Genomic DNA, 27,049 nt, shown 5'->3' with positions numbered 1-27,049 from the left:
TACTTTGGTCACAGTAGCAATACCAATTAATTTCTTCATTTTTTATGAATTTGTGTATTATTTTAGTTAAAAAAGTACTTAACTGATATCACACTGAAATGCCGTGGCACCTTTAGACCCAACGTGAGGCGCAGTGCAAATAAATATCTTCATTTCAGTTTTAAAGATGCACAATGGAACTTTTCTGGTGATGTTATGGCTTTGCCGGAATGTCTCGGTATTTCACAGTATGAAAATAAACGTGTCTGGTCAGATCTGTGGAGAGGTGACCCCACTCACAGTAAGAATCATAGACTGTATAAAGAAGTGGACTATGCGACTGTTATTAATGTTCATATCTCGATTTACAGACACAATAGGGAAATAAAAACAGCAGCGTCTTGTAGAGGGTTAATACGAACATTTTAAGACCAAAATGATGAGTCTGACAGCAGCAGTTAAGAGAGAGAGGGACAGTTTTTCAATAGAACGTGAATTGTAGCCAGAGTCGACGGAGCCTGAAGTGTGCACATTATCACCTCCTATTTGGAACGCGGTGGCTAGCAGGTTAGCTATGTCCATTTATATATACAGTCTATGGTATGTCACAGTATGAAACTAACGTGTCAGGTCTGTGGAGAGGTGATGCATGTATTTCAGTGTATTTTTGAATGATAAAAAAACACCTATAAAACCTACATTGAAAAAAAAAAACAGCCGATATAAGTTCAGTACCGTCTGGAAGATTCTTTTCACATTACCATGGAGACAAACAGGAGGCGCACCTTCCACCAGAGAAGTTACACAGTGCATCTTTAACTCACAGAGAAACAAAGCCCTAGTGCATCTGATGACTCACCATCCATAGCGTGCTCCAGATTTATATATATATATATATATATATATATATATATATATATATATATATATATATATATATATATATATAAAGCATCTAGAATTGCATTCATGTCTTTAAAATGCAGCCATTTTCATTATTAGGAAATTACGTTAAATATAAAATTCACCGCGTCAGCTTGAAGGTCTCTGGGATAGTTACACTCATTTGTGTGGATCACATCATGTACAGTTAGAGCGGAGGTAAAAGCAGCTCATCCACAGAGCAGCAGCCCGAGCAGAGCCAGGAGCAGGTGGGACACGAGCAGGAGGGACGGGCTGAGGGCGGAGGTCACGGGGCTGCTGGAGGTAGAGTTGGTGGTGGGGGCATCTGTGGATGTTGCCGCCGGCGACAGGAACGTGCCCAGAGTGGATCTGAGGAAGCTCTGATATTTACTCACTTTGTCAAATGTCAAGATGGACTCTCGGGTCTGTGAGCTGCTGCTGCTGTTGGACAGAACCACGGCCTGGAACCAGGAGCCAGAGAGTTTACACATGAGCGGGCCACCGAGGTCCCCCTGAACGCACCGAGAGGAGAGTGCAAGAGACCGGTCAGGAGTGTGTATCAAACAGAGCTCAAGTGTTCTTACCCCATACTCCATCACGCCCAGTTTTGCCTCTTTAAGGGTCCATATTATACGGTATATGTTATAATGTTGTTTCCTCGTCAAAAACAAATCTGAAGTTGTGTTTTGTTTCATTCACTTATGTTTAACACACAAACCCACTCAAACAGAAAACACTCTGTTCCAACTTGTGATGTCATCATGTGGTAATACAGGAAGTGCTCCAGTGTGTTTTTAAACTCCACACACCTTCACTAGAATCATTTGGATGATGAAAAAGTAAGATCACCATTTTGCTGATGTGGCCCTCAGTGAAAATGTGTTTGACACCCCTGGTTTCACAGGTACCCACACTTTGTAACACATGGCTGCACAGCGTGATGTCACATAATACTTGAAACTGCAGAGGCCACTGGAGCCAGGACACACCTGTTTTTATATGTTTTTGATGAGAAAGGTGCAAATTGACCTAATTTTCACAAAATGTGGTAGCATGGATGAGCAGGTTATGGTAGTTTGTAATGTCCACCATTAGGGGGAGCCTGACCCCAGGATATAAAAACTCCAGGTAGACTTTACTGGACCTCTGACCTTGGTCTGGGTTTATGATGATTATTTGTGTTTTGATTTGTTTCTTATTCTGTAAAGCACTTATTTCATGAATTATTTTGTGCACCAATTTCCACTTTAAATGGAGAATTTGATAAATGTTTTGCTGCTAAAATATCATATGAAGTAGGTTGATTTGTTTAAAATGTTCAATGGACGTCTTGGAGTCCACCATGACGACCCCACCCTGAGGACCCCACCCTGAGGACCGCACCCTGAGGACCCCACCCTGAGGACCGCACCCTGAGGACCCCACCCTGAGTAGCCCAGCTTGAGGACCTGTACCTGCTGCAGAGTGAAGGAGCCGGTGCAGATGGTGTTCGGGGAGGACGAGTTCCCACAGCTCATGATGGAGGTCTGGGTCTCCTGCAGCGTCTGGTCCCCTGGAGGAACAAAGTCACTTTCATTAAAACTCAATTAAACATCAGCAGTGTCTTTGATCACATGGGACTAAATAAAAGGTGGTAAATGATGCAGAACGCCAATGGGAGTCTCATGTTGTAAGGCACTGACCTGTTGCCCCCTGGCTGTAGGCGGCAGCATAGCAGGTCATTCCGGGGGTGAAGGTGCGGCCGTTGTCCAGGCAGATGGGCTGGATGTTGTTGGACAGAGAGGGTTTGGAGGCCAGTTGCAGCACGGCCACGTTTGAACCACTGTCATTACTCACACTGATGTTAGCGACGCTCACACGCACAGACTGCCCCAGCACCACGCTCCACCGCGACGCGTTCAGGGGCCTGCACACAGCGGGATATGTCATACACAGCTGTACTACACCATCCTACCACTGGAGGCGCCCCGACCTGGAGAAGCAGCTGGCGTCGCTTAGCACAGCGTCCTCCGACACCAGTGTCCCTCCACAGACGTGAACCTGATCCATCTGGACACTGGCCACCCAGGGCCACTGTCCCGCAGACACGGAGGTGCCCCCAGAGAGGCGGCTGTTCAGAGGGGCCCGGCCACAGACCACCGCTGTGAGGAGCACACACATATCAGCAGGTTAGCCTCATGTTCATCATATAATAAGGTTTTATTATAGCACCATGAGACTGTGGTCAGTGCTTACGTGCAGCAGTGGTGATAGGTGCAGCCCCTGTGACAGTGGGCCTTGTGGAGCAGGATGCGCTGAGGTCACTGTCAGTCCCAGAGGAGGTGATTTTGATGAAGCCGGGCTGGTTCTCTGTGATATGACTCTTGATCCAGGTCTCATAACGGGACACTCGGGCGTAGACTCCAGGCAGACCAGGCAGAGCACAGCCAATTCCAAAGCTCACCACTCCGCCCTGGATCCAACGGCTGTTCTGTTTCCTCACCAAAGGACCCCCAGAATCTCCCTGCACAAACCACACGACATTTGCTTTCACACACACCAACTGTTCAGTGTTGGTGTGGTTCTATTTAATGTTGTTGTAAAACAATCAGAGTTGGTGGATGTGGGTCCAGCTGGGGGCCATGTTGTGAGTGACGACACCTAAAGACAAATGTGTCCTGGATGTTGGGTTTCTTTGCTTTTTTGGCTGATACTTAACTATAGTCACTAACCTAAACCTTAATCTATTTTAATCTTTGCTAAAGGTTCATTCTGTCTTCAGTTTAAAACTTCTTTCTTTTTGTCAGACTGTAGCATTTGTTCACCTGCTTCACATGTTTCAGCTACTCCCTGTATCTTCCTCAGAAGCACGTGATGGTGTAGTGATGGTGTAGTGTTGTGATGGTGTAGTGATGGTGTAGTGAAGTGATGGTGTAGTGATGGTGTAGTGAAGTGATGGTGAAGTGATGGTGTAGTGATGGTGTAGTGTTGTGATGGTGTAGTGATGGTGTAGTGTAGTGATGGTGTAGTGATGGTGTAGTGAAGTGATGGTGTAGTGAAGTGATGGTGTAGTGATGGTGTAGTGTTGTGATGGTGTAGTGATGGTGTAGTGAAGTTATGGTGTAGTGAAGTGATGGTGTAGTGATGGTGTAGTGTTGTGATGGTGTAGTGTAGTGATGGTGTAGTGATGGTGTAGTGAAGTGATGGTGTAGTGTAGTGATGGTGTAGTGTAGTGATGGTGTAGTGTAGTGATGGTGTAGTGAAGTGATGGTGTAGTGTAGTGATGGTGTAGTGATGGTGTAGTGTTGTGATGGTGTAGTGTAGTGATGGTGTAGTGATGGTGTAGTGTAGTGATGGTGTAGTGTAGTGATGGTGTAGTGAAGTGATGGTGTAGTGAAGTGATGGTGTAGTGTAGTGATGGTGTAGTGTAGTGATGGTGTAGTGATGGTGTAGTGTAGTGATGGTGTAGTGAAGTGATGGTGTAGTGAAGTGATGGTGTAGTGTAGTGATGGTGTAGTGAAGTGATGGTGTAGCGTAGTGATGGTGTAGTGTCATGATGGTGTAGTGATGGTGTAGTGATGGTGCAGGGATGGTGTAGAGTAGTGATGGTGCAGTGATGGTGTAGTGTCATGATGGTGTAGTGATGGTGTAGTGATGGTGTAGTGATGGTGTAGTGATGGTGCAGTGATGGTGTAGTAATGGTGTAGTGATGGTGCAGTGATGTAGTGTCGGGATGGTGTAGTGATAGTGTAGTGTAGTGATGGTGTAGTGATGGTGCAGGGATGGTGTAGAGTAGTGATGGTGTAGTGATAGTGTAGTGTCATGATGGTGTAGTGATGGTGTAGTGTTGTGATGGTGTTTTGATGGTGTAGTGTAGTGATGGTGTAGTGATAGTGTAGTGTCATGATGGTGTAGTTATGGTGTAGTGTTGTGATGGTGTTTTGATGGTGTAGTGTAGTGATGGTGTAGTGATAGTGTAGTGTCATGATGGTGTAGTTATGGTGTAGTGATGGTGTAGTAATGGTGTAGTTATGGTGTAGTGATGGTGTAGTAATGGTGTAGTTATGGTGTAGTGATGGTGCAGTGATGGTGCAGTGATGGTGCAGGGATGGTGTAGGGATGGTGTAGCTTAGGGGGGAGCAAGCTGCACCGTCACGTGATGTTTCTGGGGAAAATACAGGAAGTAGAAACGCTCCACTCTGACAAAAAGAATCACTAATTCTAGGCTGAACATATTTTAACCCAGATCTGAACTTTAATCCATGTTGGTGATTTAATAATAAGCTATTTATGTCATGGGGACCTGATTTTTGTCTTGTTCATGTTCAGTGTTTCTTTACAAATACAATTGAATGAAAGAGGGTGGTTGATGGCAGTTACCTGGCAGGAGTCCTTGCCCCCCTCAGCTTGCCCTGCACACAGCATGTTTTCTGTGATGGCGTAGGAACAGGAGCACTTCCTGTTCCCCACGATGGGCAACTCCACCTCCATCAGGTTCTCTGGGGGCGGCAGAGACACTGTGGAGGGAAATATATTGTATTGTCTATGTTTAGCAAAAGATGAAGTTTAAATCTGTCAGGTGGACAAATCTTTGTAAGAGTGAAGATGTTTCTCTGCTCATCCAAGCTGCTTCTTCAGTTCTGGTCAGATTGCTGGTGGACACTGCCTTGTATCTATCTGAAGGGAGGGGCTAACATCTTCAACTTCTACAACAATTTGTTCAATTAATAGATTTAAACTTCGTCTTTCGCTATGGATCAGACCTGGACGGCTGAGGGATTACACAGATATTATCTATGTTCTTCTACCTACCTTCTACCTTAAAGAGGGGGTATTAGACCTCTATGTACTAACACATAACGTATTTACATCACCATGTTCCTCTTTATTGTCTTGAAAATGTTATATTTGCAGAAAACTATGTAACAATGTTGAATAAGTTTCTGTTTCATTTTTGACACTCTGAGTCATCCTCCCTTTGATCTCCATGCTATATCACTCCCTCTAAAGAGTGATACCACAACACAATCTGTGTGCATCCTGCTAATGAAACTACTGCACATCGTATCAGGTTTGTCAAGTTGTAGTGTATTGTTTTGTTTGTTTTTGTATCATATTTGTATATTTAAGAAATAATGTGTGAGCATGGCTGTGGAGCCTTGCACCACTTTGTACTGCTAACTGTAAGGAGGGTTGAAATGGTGCAGAGCAGATTCTTAGATCACTCACCTCCACTGCCGATATCCCCCCAGCCCGTGACCCAGACGTCGGTGCCTGCGTGCAGCGAGCTCCCCGAGGCAGCCAGGCACACTGGGAGGATGAACTGAGTGAAGGTGACGGGGGAAGACATCTTCATCAGGGATATGTCATTGTCACTAGTGTCGCTGTTGTAGTCCGGGTGGTTGATGATCTGTGTGACGGAGCGGCTGACCTCCTGTGGGTTGGCGCCCTGTTGGCTCTTTCGCCCAATGTACAGAGTGTATTGTTCAGGGGGGACACTGTGGAGGAAACAGGCTGTGAGGAGGAAGCCACCATGTTGCTACTGGAAGTGGTTCCCTGACATATGGAGATTTACTCAATTAAAAGTGTGTGTGAGTGATTGGTTGTGATTGCAGGGGCCAATGGCACAGATTGGCAGCCTTACCAGTCTACCCCGGGGCAGTTGAGGCTACAGAAGTAACTGAACATCACATGAAGTGAGTAAATAATGCACAAATGTCTGAAAGATTACATCAGTACTGAACCAGGACTAAACCAGGGCTAAACCGGGACTAAACCAGAACAAGAGTAAAAGCATTTTGAGACTGTTTCAGACACATGACTCTGCATGAGTGTGTAGTTTATTCAGAGCCTCACCCTGCATTGCAGTGCGCTGCGGTCAGCACCCACAGGTTGTTGATGAGGGACCCTCCACAAACGTGCCGTCCTCCTCTGTGCATACTGATCTGCCAGGGCCAGGCCCCCGCGGCCGCTTCTTCACCCCCTACAATCCGAGTGTTCAGAGGCGGGATTCCGCAGTCTAAGGACACAGCACAAATGGATCTGGTTCAGTTTGTCAAAGTGAAAATGACTCTCAAATAAAAAGTAAACAATCTGAAAAAACTCACCATTGAGCTGCGCCACAGAACCTGTAATAGATCAGAGATTTAAACATGGAGAGGTGGTAATTATAGGAATATCTATGATGCTCAGAATGCATAAGGTGAGGAATAACTTTGTCGTGTTAAGATCCCTCAGTCCTGACTGATCAGGACAGGGAGCTGCGGTGTCACTGACGAAGAAATTGTTCACAAAGGGAGTTTATCTATTTTTGACTCAACACTAACACTAATACTAATTTAATGAAATAATTAAAATAACACCACAAACTGAAGTAATTTAAATTAAAAAAACATGGAGTAGTCTTTATAATTTTAAGTGTTTGTTTATTTTACATTCTACATTTTAATAAAAGTTCAAGGAACAGTATGAAGCCTGTGCTCTTACAGTTAAACGGTGCTGGGGTTTAGGTGGTGACCATTCACATGAGAGAGAGACATTTTAGATTTAAACCACCTGGATCTCAGCATTGAATTGTAACCCAAATGAGAGAGTCATGTGAGGCTCTTTCTGCGTTCTGATTGGACAATCGTCTTGAACCAAACAACAAATTCTAACAAACAACTTGCCCAATGTTTTACAATCATTATCAGTAAAAACTATATTTGATTTAAACATCTAAATCTAAAATCTAAATCTTACATAAAGCTCCTGTAACATTAGATTTATTCACTGACAAAGCCAATAAGGTGATGTATAAGTGTCAGGGGAGTCGACGAGGGGGAAGGGGGGGGGGGGGGGGGGGGGGGGGGTAAAGGGGTCCACTGTGCGGCTTCCTACCCCGTCCCCCCAAATTTCCGTGGACGGGCCCTGCTGTCCTGTCTCTCCTCAAGCCAAAAGCCAAAACGCTCCTGGCGCTGGACCGACCCACGGCTCAAAGGAGGCACAGACAAACCCAACAGGTGTGATTAGAACAACACAACTCCACGAGTGTGTTATCAAAATGACTGAGTACGACGGGTTAATGTGAACAAAAGCCGTGACGTGAGAGTTTGATAAAGAGGTGAACACGTTTGTCTGAAAGGAGCAGGGGCGCATTCCTCTGAATCAAACACAATGGGGAGTTTCGGTTTCATTCGGACAGACCTGAGCGAGAGGGACATGTCGGACAGGCCTCTGTCACTACGGAAACATAGACTAAGGGTTAGGCGTTGTTTGAAAGGTTTTGTGTTTTTGTGCTGGTGATGGATGGAGCCTCCTCAGGTCCACATCGTCCTTAAACGCTTCTATTTACAGCTCGTATTTTACACAAAGTTGACAGATGTGAGTTTTAATGCTGTCACCTCATTAAACACACACCTGGAGTTGTGACTTGTTTCATTCACACATGTTTGAGTAACCCTGGAATTCTGCATCACCCAAAGCTCAAAATGCTCTGTTCCACCTTGTGATGTCATGAAGTGGTAGTTTTATATCTATTCAATACCAATTCATGACATTACAAGTTTGAACAGAGTGTTTTCAGTTTGAGAGAAGAATCCCGGGTATGTTTGTGGTGAGGAAACAACATTAGAAAATAGATCAGAACAGTTTTAGTAGAATCTTTTATGCCTGTATTTGATTTGATATGAATTAGTCACAAGTTGAACCTGCTGGGCCGCTGCCGATTGTTTCATCGGGACATTTCCGTGAAAAACTACCTTTGTTAAAGCGCACCTATTATGCAAATGTTTCAGAGCTTTTTCCATGTCTTAGTTGTTTCCTTTCACCATTTACTCTCTTGAAGTTGTATTAGGAGTGATTCATTTTTGAGTAATCTTTGATGGTTTATTTTCAAGACGCCATTTTGCCGATCTACCCCCATTTTCACCTCCACCTGGACACGCTGACACTGTGACGTCCGCACTTCCCTCTCCAGTTTATTTTCTTAATCGGTGATACTCGAAAGATTCAGCAGCCTCGTGTAGTCATTTTGGTACAAATGAAAAAAAAAAATGTGCTTCTCGCTTGATTTAAAATAAGAGCTGAAGGGTCAGGAAAATGTGTTAACTTTTTAATCTCCCTAGTACAGAGTTTTTCAACTTTTTTGAGTCACAGCACACATTTTTGATTAAACAGGATTGATTAAACATTTTTGGAGATTTGAGTTTAAAAAAATCTCTCTGCAGATAAACTCAACACAGATATTAAAGGCCCTGTTTAGTTTTTCCTCATGTCTTTGACCTAAATGTGTTTGGCCCAAGTCCAGATGTGTTGTAAAAGCAGCTCTTGAGGTCAGACCTGATTATAAAGTGTTCTATTGTCTATTAATCAGGAAGTGCATGTTAGCATGCTAGTTGCTGTTAGCTTTACCTTTACAGCAAAAGTCTGGTCTCTGAGAGTTACGAAAAGCTCTTATAAACTCTAGTGATGGAAGAAGTACTCAATTTTGTTACTTAAGTACAGATACTGGAACAAAAAATACTCAAGTAAAAGTAAAAGTATCAACAAAAAAATCTACTACAAAAAATTTACTTAAAGACCAAAAAATAAAAGTATTTCATGCTGATTAGGGTCTTTTAAAACTCCAAATGTGGTGTTTTTGATAAAGATTTGAGCTGAACTTTGTTCAACAGAAACAATTGATTTTTTTATTTGTTTGTTGGTTTTTTTTTTTGTTTTTTTTTTTGTGTGTTTTTTTTTTTTTTTCTCAAATTATGAACTTGTTAAAAATAAACCCTCAGAATTTTCAGCAGGTCTCAAACAACAATAAAAAAAAAAAAAAACTTTTACTTTTCCAGCTGAAAACTGTAGTGAAGTGGAAAGTACAAATACTGCTCTCAAATGTAGTGAAGTAAAAGTAAAAAGTATACACTGTTAAATGTACTGAAGTACAGATACCTAAAATTTATATTAAAGTACAGTCATTTCAAACTGAATGAACCTGTTCTGTTTTTCATGTCTTAAAACAGTAAAAATGAGGCAGATTGTACAGAGCGTTTTAAGTCATGGCTGAAGTTCATGCGCTTGTTGCTTTTATTACAAATATCTCTGGATTATTTAAGTAAACAACAAACTGTTGAACATTGACACTGACAATAATAACAATGACCTTTTATAAATAAATGACTGGTGATGATTTATTGTCATGTTAAATGTTCCAGGAAATGCTCTCTGTTTTTAAGACCATTTCACCTACTCCAGACTCACTCTGATCATCTCAAAATGAAATGATACATTTTTAAACTGGAGCAGAGGACAGAGCTGTTTGAAGACACACTTTCATGAGCCTGTGTTAGGATTAGGGTTTTATAATACAGACGTCATGATACTAAGGCCTTGGTTCAACCAGTGCCAGGAACATGAGTGTGTGGGAAAAGAAAAATCTAAATGGGTTCATATTTTGGCCATTTTTAAGACGTTTTAGGACGTTTAAGGAGCCGATACAGGGACGTTTAAGGAGCCGATACAGGGACGTTTAAGGAGCCGATACAGAGACGTTTAAGGAGCCGATACAGGGACATTTAAGGAGCCGATACAGAGACGTTAAAGGAGCCAATACAGAGACGTTTAAGGAGCCGATACAGGGACCTTTAAGGAGCCGATACAGGGACTTTTAAGGAGCCGATACAGAGACGTTTAAGGAGCCGATACAGAGACGTTTAAGGAGCCGATACAGAGACGCTTAAGGAGCCGATACAGAGACGTTTAAGGAGCCGATACAGAGACCCTTAAGGAGCCGATACAGAGACGCTTAAGGAGCCGATACAGAGACGTTTAAGGAGCCGATACAGGGACGTTTAAGGAGCCGATACAGAGACGTTTAAGGAGCCGATACAGAGACATTTAAGGAGCCGATACAGAGACGTTTAAGGAGCCGACACGGAGACGTTTAAGAGAAGGTTTAACATTAGTGGAGCAGAAGTTTGTAGTTTTTTGGGCTTTTTTAAACAATGAATCTCCCATAGAGTGATACAGAGTAAACTAAAACACAACCCAGTCCATCTTTCCCACCATCAGGGAATAATTCAGCTGCATAAAATGTTTCTTTATAAAGGAAAACTGAATATATTTATAAGTATACATTGTATCTATACAGCATATAACACAAAACATCTTCAGTGGAAAAGGTGACGCAACACGTTTACAGTTTATTGTTTATTTACACTGACAGAGAACTGTTTCATGTGGGTAGGTTAAGTGATTACAGAGGTATTCACCATAAACAAGGTCAACGCATCTGCACCTGACAGTTACACAGAGAACTGAGAATCTAACCAGTCTCCTGCTCAGGTTAAACTATGGGTTTTTTAGAATGATGTAAAGATACGCTGCCTCTTATGTCTAAATCTCATCTTATCTCGTTCTAGTGGCCCCAATATCTTGTGTGGACTCCAAACAATGAAACAAAATCCGGTTAACAAGCTGTGTGCCTTGTGTGTGGATGTGTTACATATGAAGAGGAAGCCCAAACACTTTTTCTAACCCAGAGTTTTAAAAGAAGATCTCACCTGTGAAGAGCAGAAGGAGGAGGCACAGGATCCACATGGCTGCAGCTGTTGGACTGAGCAACAACCGCGTTCACCTGTTCACCTGCCCCAAACAGACGTGACAGGGGGCGGGGCTTACCTGTCCCGGACACGCCCACATGTCACTCCTCGTCAGCTGACTATTGTGACAGCTCTGCTCCAGGGACGTCTGAAAAACTAGTTTCAGAATGAACTGGTATTTAGGCACATTTTTACTGAATAGAAACATATTCGGATTTTAACTATAATTTAAATTTGAGACTTGGTAAAAGGTTTTGAATACAAACTGAAGTATTTAAGAAAATTAGCTATGGGATTTAGACGTGACTATTCAGATCACAGAGAGTGCTTTTAGGTTTAAAACAGCTGGATTTCAAGATTAAAAGTGACAAACCAAATGAGAGAGTCACATGAGGCTCATTCTGCTTCCTGATTGGATAAAAGCCAAACCTAAACACAAGTAACACAAGTGTCTTGACCAGTGTTTTGGTAATAACAGTAAATCAGTAGAAGACTTGTTCCCAGTTAAAGGTGTGAACATGTTTAGCTCGTGTCTGTCCTCAGGGGCTGCTCCTGTGACCTGCTGTAAAATTTACAACTATTTTGACGAAGGGGACTGTGAAACTCATAGACAGCTACATTGCGCAAATTTGTCTCAAGGAAAAAATTCAGTTTGTCCATGATCAAAACACACGTGACAGGTGCACACGCGACAGGTGCACACGCGACAGGTGCACACGCGACAGGTGCACACGCGACAGGTGCACACGCGACAGGTGCACACAGTGTTTCCCAATCAAGGACACGCGTTAGTGGCACCTGGGGGTATCAATGATTTCCTGGAAGTATAATAAGACTATTCAGATTGTAGCCTCCTCTTACCTGATGTCCTCATATGTGGACAACACATTTTGGGTTTTCTACGCCACAATACATTTTTTTTTTTTTTCCATACAAGGTCCTGGTGTCACATAGGGTTATTAAACTGCCACTTAAAGGTGACTGAAGAGTATAACACATATATATAGTTTAGATTCAAGATGGACTTTGTTAACGGCACATGTCTGCACCTGTCAGCAGCACAAGAGCCACAGCTGTTGTTTCTCATTTTGTTTTTACACTCAGAAAAAATGTTGCTGTGTTCAGGCACTTAGTAAATAGTTTTTGCAAATCAATATTCAGATGTTCTATCATAATAATTAAAACGTACAACGAATGTCCTCAGATGAGATCATTTTTCTCATAATGTAAAAAGATAATCATTTGTTTTTACACTCATCAGGGCCTTTGGGTTCTAGGAGGTTAAAGAATTTGTATTTGAATGAAAACTGTTTTAAATAAATCTAATGAATTAACATAACAGGTGCACTGGCGACAAGAGAAGAGGCTGTTACAGACGTCTGACACAGTGATGACAGCTGCCACTTACACAACCATGAACCTTTAGACTTTAGAAGTGGAATAAGTGAATGTGACGTCACCCACAGCGTTCGGCTCCAGTCAAATGCAGCTTATCAAGGCTGGCAAATATACGGCGAATTTGGAGCTGAGTTTCACATTTGTAATTGCGACTGCGAGTATCATAGCAACCAAAGACCCAATCCAGAGCGAGGATGTTGAAGGTAAAGCTCTATCCCGTGCACACCGCTGGTTTAGTAGGGAGCGGGCGCTTAGCGATGTTGTCAATCAAACCTGTTGCTTACACTAGTGCGCCTGATTTTGTCTGTTATTAACGTTTATATATCTTGATTTAAGGGCACAATACTGAAATAAAAAACAGGATCATGTAGAGCAGATTAACATGAACGTTTTAACACCAAAATGACGAGTCTGACAACAGCAGTTACAGAGAGAGGAGCCACAGTTTTTCGAGACAATGGAGTCAAAAGTGTGGGTTAGTAGATTTAGCTCTGTCCATTTAAATGTACAATCTATGTTCCAGAGATGAGTGGTTTTCTCCTGAGCTTTATGCACTCGCTCTGTGGACAAACAAGTGATATCCAACGTGACAGTACAGACCAGAGACGAGACACTGAGAGTCAAACCCAAATGTTTCAAAACCAGAATATTACAGAGAATTCAAGAGACAGACTGAAACTCATCACCTCAGGAGTCAAAACACTAAACAAACTGACTTAAAGCTACAGAACGAAACCTGGCACATCACCGGCTTGATTCCATGGAAAGCTAAAAGCATACTTCGGAACATGGAAACAAGCAGCATTTCCATGGAAACCAGGCCCAGCCCTGCTTTGCTTCTGAGATCAGATGAGATCAGGCTTTGACCTCCAATAAAATCAAACTTTATTTATAAAATGCTTTGCAGTCATTAAAAACAATCAGTCCCACATGCCCTTTCACCCAACCACCCAAACCCCGACCCCCACAACAGCCTGACCCCACAACATGCCCTTTCACCCAATGACCCAAACCCCGACCCCACAACAGCCCGTCCCCACCAAAACCTGACCCGACAACAGTCATACCACTCAGACAGTCACATGCACAGTTCAGTATTACCACATGATGACATCACAAGGTGGAACAGAGTGTTTTCAGCTGTATAGAAGAACTCAGCTTAAAAATATGCGGGGTTTGTGTGTTAAACATGTGTGAATGAAACAAAACACAACACGAGGTATGTGTTTTGATGAGGAAACAACATTAAAACATGGCTTAAAACTCAGTACTAAATACATTCAACTATTAGCAGGCTTGCCTCTCCACAGATCTGAATGGTCTCCACGAGAAAAGTCAATGTACTAAGTTTATCCATCTACAAGAATCAAAATCTCTTGTTCTAAGTGCGTCAGTGGATTTTCCCAGTTCATTCTTTAAACCCTGTTTCATGGGCACCACCTTCAAACCTGCCAGAAAACACAACGACACCTTTAACTAACCCGAGTCATTTATGCGGCGACTCTTCCGTGGGCGGGCGGGGAATCTTGAACACAGGAGAATAAAGTTTACTCACACATGAACGAACCACTTCAAACACAAATTCAGAGGGTCAGTGAGAAGAAACAACAAAAACATGGTTTAAAGCTCTGAAAAGTCCATTTTGCAGAATCGGTCTGATCTAAAATTACATATAAACAACAATTCATCTGATTTTACACTTTGCATAGGATTTAAAGCTGCACAATGTAACTTTTTGATTTATGCTGGCCGTTCCGCAGTGTGGCATTAAATGTATCAAATATTTGTACAGTTTCAAGTGTTTTGTTGCTCTAAACATGCATTCTCACTGTAGGCGGGGTCACGGCTCCACAGATCTGATGTGTAACTTGACACGACCAGTCAGAAGTTTGGAGATGTTTTTTTTTTCATTATTTCCATGATTATTTTCACTGCAGATTCTCACTGAAGCATTAAAACTATGAATAGACATGTATTGACTGTAGTAAACAAAAATAGGCTCAAAATCACCTCAAAATGGTTTTAGATTTAAAGAAATATACTGTATATCCTTTATCCTCTGCTTTGAACCTTTGCCATTTCTTGACCCTGACACGGCTGTGAAGTGAAAACCATTTCAGGTAAGAAAGTATAAGTAGTAAAATGCTGTACTTAAGTAGTAAATTAAATTTTACAGTGTATACTTTTTACCTTTACTTCACTACATTTGAGAGCAGTATCTGTACTTTCTACTGCACTGCATTTTTGAATTGGACTGAAGAGTAAAAAGTACTTTGTGTATGACCTGAGGGGTTGTTTTTAGCATGTTTGTGGAAACATCCTGACTAAAGGTTTTGAGTTCAAACTTTGGCTTTGAGCAAAAAGAAAATAAACACACAAAATTCATAAGAAAATGATTCATTTCTGATTCACGTTGTTGCTGTTGATCAACATATGTCTCATTTTGAACCAACATCACTACATTTACTCTTAAACTAATGAACAACATTTTACTTTACTTTTTATTCAGAAAGTAAATTTTTAATGGGTACTTAAATACTTTTACTTAAATAGATTTTTTTGTGATCCTTTTTACTTTTCCTTGAGTAACGTTTTACTTTTATTTTTACTTAAGTAGCAAAATTGAGTACTTCATCCAGTGCAGTGCTGTCCACAAAACAAAAGAAATAAAATATTTAGTTGAGTTCTTTCACTTTTTTTTCTTCATTACATGACTCCATATATCCTACTTCATATATCTTTATATTAAAGGTAGAAAGTAGTAGAAGTTCAGTGTCACACTGTGGAACATTCCAGAAAAATGATTGATGTCTCCATTGAGACAAGCAGGTGGCTGACCTTCTTCTGAGAAAGTTACACAGTCCACCTTTATGAGATAAGATAATTATCACATTTTCATAATTGTCTAACCTGATATGAACAAAGGTTCTACAGCCAGATCCAAAAGTGTGAGTCACACTGGACTCACTGGTTTGGTGACACTTAAGTAACTACACCTAATTAGTCTGAATGCAGCAAATAATTATGAACATATAGAATATAATAATCCAGGTTTAATAAGTACGTATCCATGACTACTGACTGTCCATGACTATCCTTAGACTACTGTAACATCCTGCTCACTGGCCTCTCCAAACGAGCGTTAAAACAGCTGCCGTACATCCAGAACACTGCTGCTCAGGTCCTGACTAGAATAAGGAAGTACTTCACACATGTGTCCTGTGCTCAGGTCTCTGCACTGGCTCCTGTGGCTCAGAGAAAAGACTTTAAAGCAGCTCTGCTTTGTACACGTCTCTCCATGGCCTAGGTCCAAAGTACATCTCTGACATGTTAGTGCCATATGAACCATCTCACACTCTGAGGACTTCAGGGACCGGCCTCCTGCTGGTGCCCAGAGTCAGGACTAAACATGGAGAATCAGTGTTTCAGTTTTATGCAGCTAAAACATGGAACAGTCTTCCTGAAGATGTGAGACAGGCCTCTACTTTGACAATGTTTAAGTCCAGGCTCAGAACAGTTCTGTTTAGTGTGTATGTGACTGAAAGGTTTTTATTCTGCACTCTTCTCTTTTAATTTTCATTTTATGATGATTATTTATGATTATTTATGTTTTGATTTGTGTGATTTTAATGTCTTTCTTTTTCTGTAAAACACTTTGAATTACTTTGTGGACCAATTGTGATGTACAAATAAACTTGCCTTGCCTAGAATTAGGGAGACAGGATATGTTTCCAGGAGAGAATGTGGGTTAAACTTGTATTTACCCCTTGTCTACTTTCAGTTTGAACACAGATTAATTTTCTGTTTGATTTAGAGCTCATTATGTCTTCTGTTTATTTTCTTAAGATTCTTGTCTTTTGTTTGTGATCTCTGGATGTTTGTCTAGTATGAAATTAAAAACTGTGTTAGACTTAATAACTGCAGCTTCATAAAAAACGAGGAAAGACCAGGTCACACAGGTTAGACTCATTAACATTATTAATTTAATTAACTTCATTATGTTACAAATTGTGCCTAGTGTTTTCTACTTGGGTGAAGTTTATAATGTTACGTCCTGGTTGGACACAGGTATGACCTACATAGGAGTATGTCATCTACAACCACAATGTTAACAAAGGCCAAAACCTGAATGACATCATAGTTATGATTAGACAATTTCAAATAAATGACCACACCTTCATTTTGTTAGTAAAAATGTCTTCCTTATTCCTGCAGTTTGGAATGTTCTGTACTGGTGACATAAGTGCAGGAATTCAACAGCCTTTTCTGTGCCAATACCGATCCAACCAGCATATTAAAGTATACTTCCTGATTACAATTAAACACTTTTTGCTCAAACACACGGGAATAAATCAGGTACAGGGTAAAACTATGATAATTATTTAGCACAGATACTATTCCACCAAACCAAGTCTAGGCCGGTCACACTAAAACATTTTGAAGTGTCATGTATCGCTGAAGTGAATATAAACGATGCATGATAATACTGAAACCAAAACACAAAGCAAAATTATCCACAAAAAGTATTCTATGTGTACAAAATACAACATTAAGTTTAGTTTGTTTGTATCGATAATGAGTCATACATGTTCATAATTCATTTTAGTTCAGAAAAAGAGCAAAACTTTTCCCAGTTGGACAAAAAAATATTGACCCCAAAAAGTAGTGTTCCCTCTGTCACGACGGGCCTAATCAAGTCATAATGAGAAGTACATGAAAACCAATAGAATTAATGAAAATAGTAAAAAGTAGGGGCCCCCAAATTGAGCCTTGGGGCACTCCTTTACTTAAAGTTGAAAATCTGATTTAAAACCATTGGCTACTACTGTCTGGTTTCTGTTTGAAAGATAATTTTGGAACCAATTACACGCAGCATTGTCGAATCCAATCTGCTTCAGGCGCTTCACGAGGACTCCATGATCCACTGAGTCAAAAGCTTTAGCTAAATTAATAAACAGAGCTACACAACCTTACTTATCATCAACAAAATGTAATTTAAAACTTTTGTGGTTGCAGTGACAGTACTCTGCCCTTTTCTGAAATCTGAATGATAAGAATTATAAGACTTTAAAATGGAGTTTATTTAAACAAACTGTAATTTGATTTGCAACTAACTTTTCTAAAACTTTTGCAAGACAAAGTATTATTTACATTTTTAGTTGTCCCACCCTTATGTAAAGACAAAACATGTGCTGTTTTCCATAATGAGTGACCAAATTGTCTCTAAAAACACACACACACCTCCACCTTTTTTGTTTGGTCGTGTTTCAGATTCAAATTTGAAGTTGGGTGGAGTTGATTCCACTAGAATTGCATTAACTGTGTTTTTGTCGAGCCACATTTCGGTTAAAAACAAAGTCAAGATCAAAAGAAGAACTAAAAGCCTTAATTAAAAAGTTTCAGATTAGTTTCAGAAGGACTGGATGTGATCTTCTTACAGGGAATGTGAACTACATTTCTCTAATTGGATATTTTAATTGTCTTTCTGTTAATCCGTCTACGTGGTGTAACTGTAGATATAGAGATGGTTTCTAGAATCAAGATAATGTGTTCGTTCCTTTTTAATTTTTTTCAATTAATTTATTTTTGTAATGCCCAAAATCACAACAGTTGTCTCGAAGGGCGTTCATGTTTTGGTTGATGGGGGAAACCGGAGTACCCGGAGGAAACCCATCCAGACACGGGGAGAAACATGAAAAACTCCACACAGAAAGGCCTGACGACCCGGGGATCGAACCAAACCCTCTTGCTGTGAGGCATGAGTGATGCCACTGTGCCGCCTACACACAAAAACAAAACAACAGGAAAAATCAGACAAAACAAGAAAAATCGGCCAGGCGAGGAGGAGGAAGACCGGGCGAGGAGGATGAGAGCCAGGCGAGGAGGAGGAGAGGGTCCAGCTGTCATCGGGACATCTGAAAGAGATACACTCCACAGGGGGAGTGGGACACGGGACAACATGTGAATAGCATTGCTGATGAGAAAATAGGACAAAGCAGAGGATAGTGCTCAGGTTGCCATACTTCCCCCAGCTAGTTATCTCCTACTGCAGCCCGTCTTATCCCGGGTTTTAATGTCCCTAACTCCCTCACTATGTAACCTGGTCATACGCTATACCGAAGAGGAAGGTTTTAAGCCTGGTCTTAAATACAGAGACTGTGGGGGCCTGTTCCTCTTATGTTTTATAATGTCCTTGAAGTTGGAAAAGCGCTATATAAAAATGTGACCGTTTACCATTGTTATTTTAAGCGTAGCTGTCAGGACGTAACACTTGATTTATTATTTGAAGTGAATGTAATGTGCAGGACAAAACATTAAATAAACAACCAAATGTGGTATTTTCAAAGAGACACAAACATGAGCCAAATGTCTGAAGGAGCAAGAAACACAAATGTTCAAATCATTTCATATTTTTAACAGAAAGCTCAAGTCACTTTAAACTTAGACTTTAGACACAACTTTTTCTCGAGTAAGAGTACTGTTACTTCAATAAAAAAACATTATTCAAGTAGGAGTAAAAGTGTTCTGCTGGAAAAGTACTCTGAAAAGTAGAATTTCTTTTAAAAGTTACCCAAGAAACTGAATACTATTCACCTCCTGCCCCTGTCTCTGCATCTGTCTCAGCCCCTGACTCTTCTCTTGTCTCAGTGTCTGTCTCTTCATCTGTCTCAGCCCGACTCTGCTCTTGTCTCAGTATCTGTCTCTTCATCTGTCTCAGCCCCTGACTCTTCTCTTGTCTCAGTATCTGTCTCTTCATCTGTCTCAGCCCGACTCTGCTCTTGTCTCAGTATCTGTCTCTGAATCTCTTTCTGCCCGTCTCTGCCCTTGTCTCTGCCCTGTCTCTGTCCGTGATTCTGCCCCTGCCTCTGTCTCTGCCCCTGTCTCTGTCCCTGTCTGTCTCTGTATCTGTCTCTGCCCCTGTCTCTGCCCTCGTCTCTGCCCCTGTCTGCCCCTGTCTGCCCCTGTCTCTGCCCCTGTCTCTGCCTCTGTCTGCCCCTGTGTCTGCCCCTGTCTCTGAGCACACGACTGTAGTATTTCCTGTTTATTCCCAATGCAGACAAACCAGTTCCAGCCAAACACGATGCACATAAACCTGTTCATTAACACGACGTATATAAAATACACAGTCATTCTAATGTTGAAAAAACAGGAAGGAAGAATTTTAAAATGTGAAAAGCACCAATTGGTGCTTTTCCCCACATGTTACTGACATTTATTTGAGTAGAAGCCATTGAAAAAGTCTCAAATAACTTCTGAAAACACGATAACGCTGTGTTCTCTAAACTAATTTTTCCAGAAGCACTTCATGATTAAGTTATTTAGTTATTTGGATCATCGCTGTAGCAGTTACTCTTGTTTAGACTCACGTTGATAATCAGTAAAGTAAAAGTTGTATTTGTGGAAGGACTCATAGACCTGTTAATGTTATTTCTATAGCACATTTAAACTACTTCAGCTGCTCAAAAACGCCAACAAAAACATTTACAGATAGACAGTAGCATTAGCGTGGTCCACAATTTTTCTTTTTTCTTTTAGTCATTTACCAAAGAGCGAGCACTTTGTGCCGTGGAGATTAGAGGAACAGCGTCTCCTCCAGCGTCAGAACGTATAGTGATGGTGTCAGGTGCCTTTTATCTTGTCCCGCTAACTGGATGAAACCAATGCGAGTTAAGAGGGGTGTTTAAAGTTAGCGTTAAGTCTTTAAAAACACTGTAAAACTTCCATAAGCCCAAATTAACTTTATACAATTATATGTAAACAAACCTTAAAACCAACAACAAATGTAATTAAAACCCATAAACCCTTTAAGATGTCTCCCCTGCACATTCCCAGCCTTGGTCCTGCCCCGGAACCTTCTTAAGGGAGCTCACTTCTCTGGGGACCCTTTTGCCCCCTGGACACAAAGACACAGAAGATAAGTTTAACATGCTTAAAACGTAATTCACTAAAACACCGCAAACAAAGCACTCCATTCAGTGTAGTGAAGAGTGCAGTGAGCGTTACATTGAACAAACTAAAATGTACCAACACCATCACAAGAGCAGCTCAGGACCCCAGTCTGCAGTACATCCCCATCTCAGAGACACGAACCACCAATGTTCCCTCTAATTTTTCAAGAGTCTGAGCAAACACACAAACTCCCTGAGCGTCCCATGGACCACTGTGAGCGACATCAGACGTGCGCACTATGGTCATGCTGCATCACATCCATCCAAGTTAAATGGTTTATTAAAAGAATCAAATTACCGCATTTACATTTCTGTTATAAGACTTTTAATTAAGTGCTTTAGTCACTTATACAATGAAAATGACAAAAATCTTGCTCATGGCCTGTGTAGTATGTTAATGCTATTGGAAGTATAAATATTTAATTTTAACTATGGCAAAACATGAGCTTCCAACCAAACCAAGACAACTGTAAACTCCAATGTTGAAAACACACTTAAGGGGGCAGATTGGCATTAGCTAATGCTAATGATTACACATAATACACATTTGACCCACAATTAAGTCAATAGCAGAATAAACCGCGCTTACCGATCAGGAACAGCATCCAGTCCAACAGATCATAAGGTCCTCTGCTCCTGAGTCCACCATGAGATATTCATTCGGTTCCACGAACCGCTCCGGGTCTGAGATGCCTCTAGTTTAACTTGTATAAACATCCACAGTGTCCTTGGTCGCGTACTTCCTTTGTTGATATCCCATCATGCACCGCGACTACGCAAGAAACAAAAGAAAACGGAGTTCGCTGCGCAATACACGTTCAAATGTTTGTACTGGTTTACCTCATCAGTGCGACATGAAACTGTTAAATCTGAATAAAGATCTGTACAGTGTGTTTGATGATTAAAAAGGAGGGGAGTTATAAAGGAATGTGCAGTTATTGCTAGACAATAAGAGACATTATCATTAAAAAATACTACTGCAACAAGAATAATGTAAGAATGTTTGTTTCTATTGTAAGCATCAAAGACCAAGAGAAACATAAAGTCAGAAGGTTTAAGGATCCACACAGGTAATGTGAACAATGAAGCAACGGACTATGAGGAAAGGACAGAACAGAGTCCTGAGATGTGCACAAAATCTTCATGTGTTCCGGTACATTCCATAGGCCTGCGCCCCTCGTGGGCACGTGTCATTGACCTTCGTGTTAGTAAATCAAGATATTAGTTTGATGTAGCGCTGCACTGCTAGAAAATACCTCACAATAATAAGATGGAAAGAACTGGCACGGCATAGAAGTTTCTCTGGTTTATAGACTATGAATGTGAAAATGATATTGTTACCTCTGTCTCTGTTATTACGTTTTCACAAGGTTTATTTTGTTAAAGTTATGAAGTAGCTACAATTGAGAAAAAAATCACCTTGAAACTTATATTTGCCTATTGATATTCAATCTAAACAGAAAGAAACGGCTGTGACGACGGCATCTTGACTTTTCTTCTATTAAATAATAAATCATTAAAAATAAAGTACGTAATGTACGTATCGTACGCTCAAAGACAGCGGTGGAAGTGCGGTCCGTGGTGTGGGCCTGTCCCACTTCAGCAAGATGGCGGCTACACTGAGGAGGGCAGATTCTCGACCGGAACCTCCAAACTACACTTTGAAGAGTACTTCGAAGGGACCCTTCAAAGGGTGCATTTGGCAAATTGGGACACGGCCCACATCGGCCATGTCGGCTAAAACACAGGGAGCGGCGCATGAGGAGCCTGTCAATGACGTAGATAAACTGCGCAAATACGTATGTGAATCACATAATTGTCTGGAGCAGCTCGTCCCCGGTCACACTCACTGACTCACATTGAAAAATAGTGCAGAATGAATTGTTGTGTGTTTATTTTATTTTCAATTCCGGTTCGATTTTTTTGTGCGCAGCACAGATTTTCTGTGCGCGGAGACCGTGTTAGCAGTGCGCAATTGAGCACGCGCGCAGCTTAGAGGGAACAGTGCTAACCACTCCTTCGAAGACAGTGAGGTTCAGATCTTAGCCAAAGAAAAGAAATGGTTTGAGAGAGAAGACAATCCACCTTTGAACAGGAATGTCATCTCTCCCCTATTTATAACGCCAACCTCAGACCTAAATCTAAACAAGAAAAACTAAAGTGCTAGCCAGGATGCTAATAGGAGTGAACGCACCCATTAGGTACATGCACGATTATGCAAAACATGACTCAAAAGAACGCAACACAAAGCCAATTATGTGACATTAAATAGTGGGGGTGTTATTAATTGTCTTCTCTCCACTGCAGATAACTTTGCATGTAACTCACATACTGTTTTGTTGTTGTTCTAGTTTCTGTTGGTGCGACCTGATGTCAGTGGATGGTTTTATGTTCCACTGTGAGATAAAGTCAAACGTGTACTTGCCCAAAATAAATGAATAAAATTGCTATGAATAATTAAGTAAGTGAGGAGTAAGTTTGGGCCACTGCAAACTGTTTAAAATTAACTAGTTCTGTTTCTCACGTTTTAAGGCGGTGAAAATCAGGTACATTGACTCCTCATCCTCTTATCTTCACATCCATTGTTTTGACATCACTAGCATTTACAGAAACCACTCTGCATTTTGGAAATACCAGGACTGTAGGTGAGGCATTGTTGTGGATAATTTACAGTAGAACGAGAAGCTTATATTTCAAAGCCTGGTTATGAAACAGTCATGTCACTTATTGTACATTTGTCAGGTTAAGCACCAATGAACAGATGTGTTTGGAACAAGTGCAGAGCCAAGCCCCAAATGTCAACACAACCTTTGGCTTGAAGGCTACGCTAAGTAATAAAGCTTCTTAGTTGCACCACATATACATATATCAAAATATTGAATGCATATTTGTTTGAATAAAGCTTAGATGCATTATATAATTCATATATCATATCAAAACATAATAATTCATATATCCTTTGAATATTGTCATGCAAGCACCATTTTTATACTGAATTCATATATTCTTTGAATGCTGTATCCTTTTGAAGGTTGTTTAACAAGCACTATTTTTATACTAAAGTTTGAGCACTGGTTTGATACTATAACACTGAAACTATTCATTAATGTTGTATCCTTTTGAAAATATCTAACAAACACTATATTCTAACACTGAAACTATTCACTCATTATAACAGCCTCTCTTTAAAGGCAACATTGTGTGATATGAATTATGGGAAACTGTTGGGGCTGTGTAGACACTCCTTTACAGAGATAAGTCTGCCGGAGTGGACTCAAGGCCCAAAAACAGACCGGTGCAGCCCGGAGAGGTGAACGAGGCCGGAAGGAGGAACCGAGGCGTCAACCTGCTCAACATAATATTCGCATATTCATGTTGTATGTTGCATTTTTCTGTTTCGGGGCCAGGGAAAGGCAGACAGACAGACCGCCTGCTGCACATACGAGGGACAGATCATTTGACCCGGGTCCTGTATTAGATTGTAACTGTCAGGAAAATAAACTTTTGAGATTTGAATTGACCAAATCCAGTTGTCATGTTGATAGAACACGCCTAACAGGCTCAAGCAGAGGTCACAATACCATTGTAGGTCTGGTTAAGTCCCAGTGTAAACCTAGTTTAGACAAGATTTAGGTCTGGTTTAGACCAGGTTTACTTCTGGTTTAATCTGGGTTTCTGTATAATACGGTGCTGGTTTGATCCTGGTTTAGACTCCGTTCAGTCCTGTTTTCTTCAAATTTAGTCTTGGTTTTGTCTTAGTTTGGTTCTGATTTAGTTCTTGTTCAGACCTGGTTTAGATTTGTATAAATCAGGGGTGTTCATTACGTCGATCGCGAAGGCATTTTGTGTAGATCACGTCCCGTCATCCATCCAGTCACATGACTAATATACAGGACAGTCCGATTACACCTGACCCTGGTCACATCGTGGGCGCTGCATAAACAAGCGCGAGTCAGTTTAACTCTATAGTGTTGGATCCTATCGTCGCAGATAGACTCGCGGTGCGGACTTTCCAGCAGCGTAACTCCGCACCCAGTCGTGCTCTCATGTAAATTCAAACGGCGTCTCAAAGCGGAGACATGGGGCTATCTAAATATTTTTCCATCATCACAGTAATCTGCCTCTGTTGTCCTGAAGGTGACGAATGAGAGCGCGGGGGCTGCGGGGATTTTCACTCATTTATTCGATACGTAAAAGAAAAAATACGGATGGATGTGTAAAATAGAAGTAGTTGTGTGAAAAAATGCAGTAAATTCTGATACTTCGTTTAACATGATTTTTATGGCTATAAAAATAAGACAAAACCGTGATCAACATGATTAGCTCTGTTATCACTTTCACTCCTGGCTCCTGTCAGAAGCTTCTGCCTGAACTATTCATCCCTCACTGATTCTATTCAGTGTCAGAGCAGTAATCATCATTCAAGTAACTATGAACATGTAAGAAGTTAAACTGTGTTGTGCAGTATTATCTCATGACGTTGTACAAGGTCCATCAAAATGCACTGTACATGTAAGAATTCATAATACATTTACAAATAAATATATGTTTAACATTTTTGTATTAGGTGGTAGATCTTTCAGACACGATCATTTTAAAAGTAGCTCACATACTGAAAAAGTCTGAGCACCCCTGGTATAAAACATCCAAACAATAAATGAAATGTTCACATTTATATAACATTTGCAAGACTGGGATTTGAACCTCTAACCTCTGGATCAGAGGAAGAACAACCTATCAATAATTAAGCGATCAGTGTCAATTATAGGTCCACCTTTAATCCTGGTTCAGTCCTGGCTTAGTCTTTGTTTAGTCCTGGTTTAGTCCTGGTTTAGAACACGCCCTGACTGACCATGAGCCTGATTAGACCAGCCCAGGAGCTGCTGCTGCCTGGTCCTGGTTTTATTGAGCTGGTTGTCAAGAGTCATGTCCATTTTATCCACAATAATGGTGGTTTTGTTTTGCCATTTAAAAACTTGAACTAATGATAACAAATAAATGAAGACTTGTTCAGTGTACTTATCTGTGTGCTTTGGTTAATGTTTCAACACTGTTGGGGTTAAAAATGACCTCTCAGTTACAAAATGTTGTGTAATGGGGACAATAGAGCTGTTAAAAGATGATGTCTCCTCACACTTTTGTGTGTTTTTCCATTTTGCCACAGTTCCTCGTGTCTTTGAAAGTGACGTCAAACTTAGAGTGTACATGAAGTGTATGTTTTACATGTCTTGGGTTGATGGGGCAGCTTTGCTTCCATCAGTGTCAGATTGTGGAGTAAATGAATACTGCACTTTAAAGCTTTGGGTGTTTATTTTGGGTGAACTGAATAAAACCAATGTTATGACCTTGACCCCTGACCCCTCATAATATGGCTCTGACCCCAACTCCTCATGTTACAATCCTGACCTCTGACCCCTGGTGTTACGACCCTGACCTCTTACCCACAGCCTAAACACTGCCCTCTTTCTCTGAGCTCAGACACATGTCTTCATCTCGTTTGTGCTTAAACACAGAATAGCGGCCAGACCAGTTACAAAGTCTTTACTGTAGAGTCATTGTTTATGTGTGACCTGTTTACACTGTGTTATTTTGAAACACTGCCAACGTGAACTGCATAGATGAGCAGAAAAGAAGGGGAGGGACTTTCCAAATGCCTTTTCCGAGCATCCTAATCATTCACGATGATGAGTTAATAAGCCCGTTTCACAACTTTAAGACCAGAGCCGAGTCACGCCACAGATGGACAAGTTTAATGCCATACAGTGGAATATTCCAGGCTAAAAATAACCCAAGCTCTATAAATGAATAACTCAGCTGGACCAACCAACCTTGATTTTACGGGGAAGAAAAAGCTCAGGTCACATCAGCTCAGTGGAAACTAATGACCACGAGACCTATACTTATGTTTAAAATCTGTTTTTGAAACGTCATAAACCTCTAAGTTAATAAAGAATTTAGCAGAATCATGTGTTTTTTGCATTTTTTTGGACTTAAAAACAACATAGCTGATTAACCTCTGCGACGCCTTTGAACTCTAAATATGTGAAAATATTATAAGTCTTTGGAAAAAATAAATGGAAAATTGACATCCAGAATAAGAGCGAATTTGGAAGTGTTGAGCTCCAGTTTAGTGTTTTCTTTTAAAAAAAAAAAAAAAAGTGGTCTGTGGTGAATGTCTCTGACAGTGGAGCGCAGAGGAAGAGGTGTTGGTGGAACCATCATGGAAGGACAAGCCCCTACACGGGATGTACCACTGGAACATAACTGAAATGC

The 27,049-nt window shown here is 41.0% G+C and overlaps 2 protein-coding genes across 2 annotated transcripts in view; both read right to left on the bottom strand.

Moving 5' to 3' along the window:
- Positions 1-951: 951 nt before the first annotated feature.
- Positions 952-11,454, bottom strand: LOC117375494 (prostasin-like). The gene is made up of 10 exons (XM_033971808.2): positions 11,391-11,454; positions 6,969-6,989; positions 6,718-6,880; positions 6,091-6,359; positions 5,242-5,378; positions 3,118-3,385; positions 2,855-3,023; positions 2,565-2,788; positions 2,337-2,434; positions 952-1,394 (listed from the first exon to the last, which is right to left on the bottom strand). Exons 1-10 carry the CDS (start codon positions 11,425-11,427, stop codon positions 1,092-1,094), a joined length of 1,689 nt encoding a protein of 562 aa, XP_033827699.1. The 5' UTR covers positions 11,428-11,454; the 3' UTR covers positions 952-1,091.
- An 8,163-nt stretch (positions 11,455-19,617) lies between these two features.
- The window catches only part of srsf2b (serine and arginine rich splicing factor 2b), a 92,064-nt gene continuing 84,632 nt past the window's right edge, over positions 19,618-27,049 (bottom strand). Inside the window, exon 4 of the mRNA XM_055223833.1 lies at positions 19,618-19,630. The gene's annotated coding sequence lies outside the window, so the exon portion shown is untranslated. The remainder of the gene's footprint in view (positions 19,631-27,049) is intronic.

This window comes from Periophthalmus magnuspinnatus, chromosome 8 (genome assembly GCF_009829125.3).
Source record: "Periophthalmus magnuspinnatus isolate fPerMag1 chromosome 8, fPerMag1.2.pri, whole genome shotgun sequence".
In the NCBI taxonomy this organism is placed as follows: domain Eukaryota; kingdom Metazoa; phylum Chordata; class Actinopteri; order Gobiiformes; family Gobiidae; genus Periophthalmus; species Periophthalmus magnuspinnatus.
This window is presented reverse-complemented; position numbering and strand designations above follow the sequence as displayed.

Excerpts from the sequence above, each read along its gene's own strand:
- LOC117375494 (XM_033971808.2), bottom strand. The coding sequence starts at position 11,427 with ATGTGGATCCTGTGCCTCCTCCTTCTGCTCTTCACAG. Across the intron at positions 6,360-6,717 it reads GCAGCGCACTGCAATGCAGG|TGTCCCCCCTGAACAATACA; the intron begins GTGAGGCTCTGA and ends TTTCCTCCACAG. Across the intron at positions 2,789-2,854 it reads GACGCCAGCTGCTTCTCCAG|GCCCCTGAACGCGTCGCGGT; the intron begins GTCGGGGCGCCT and ends CGCTGTGTGCAG.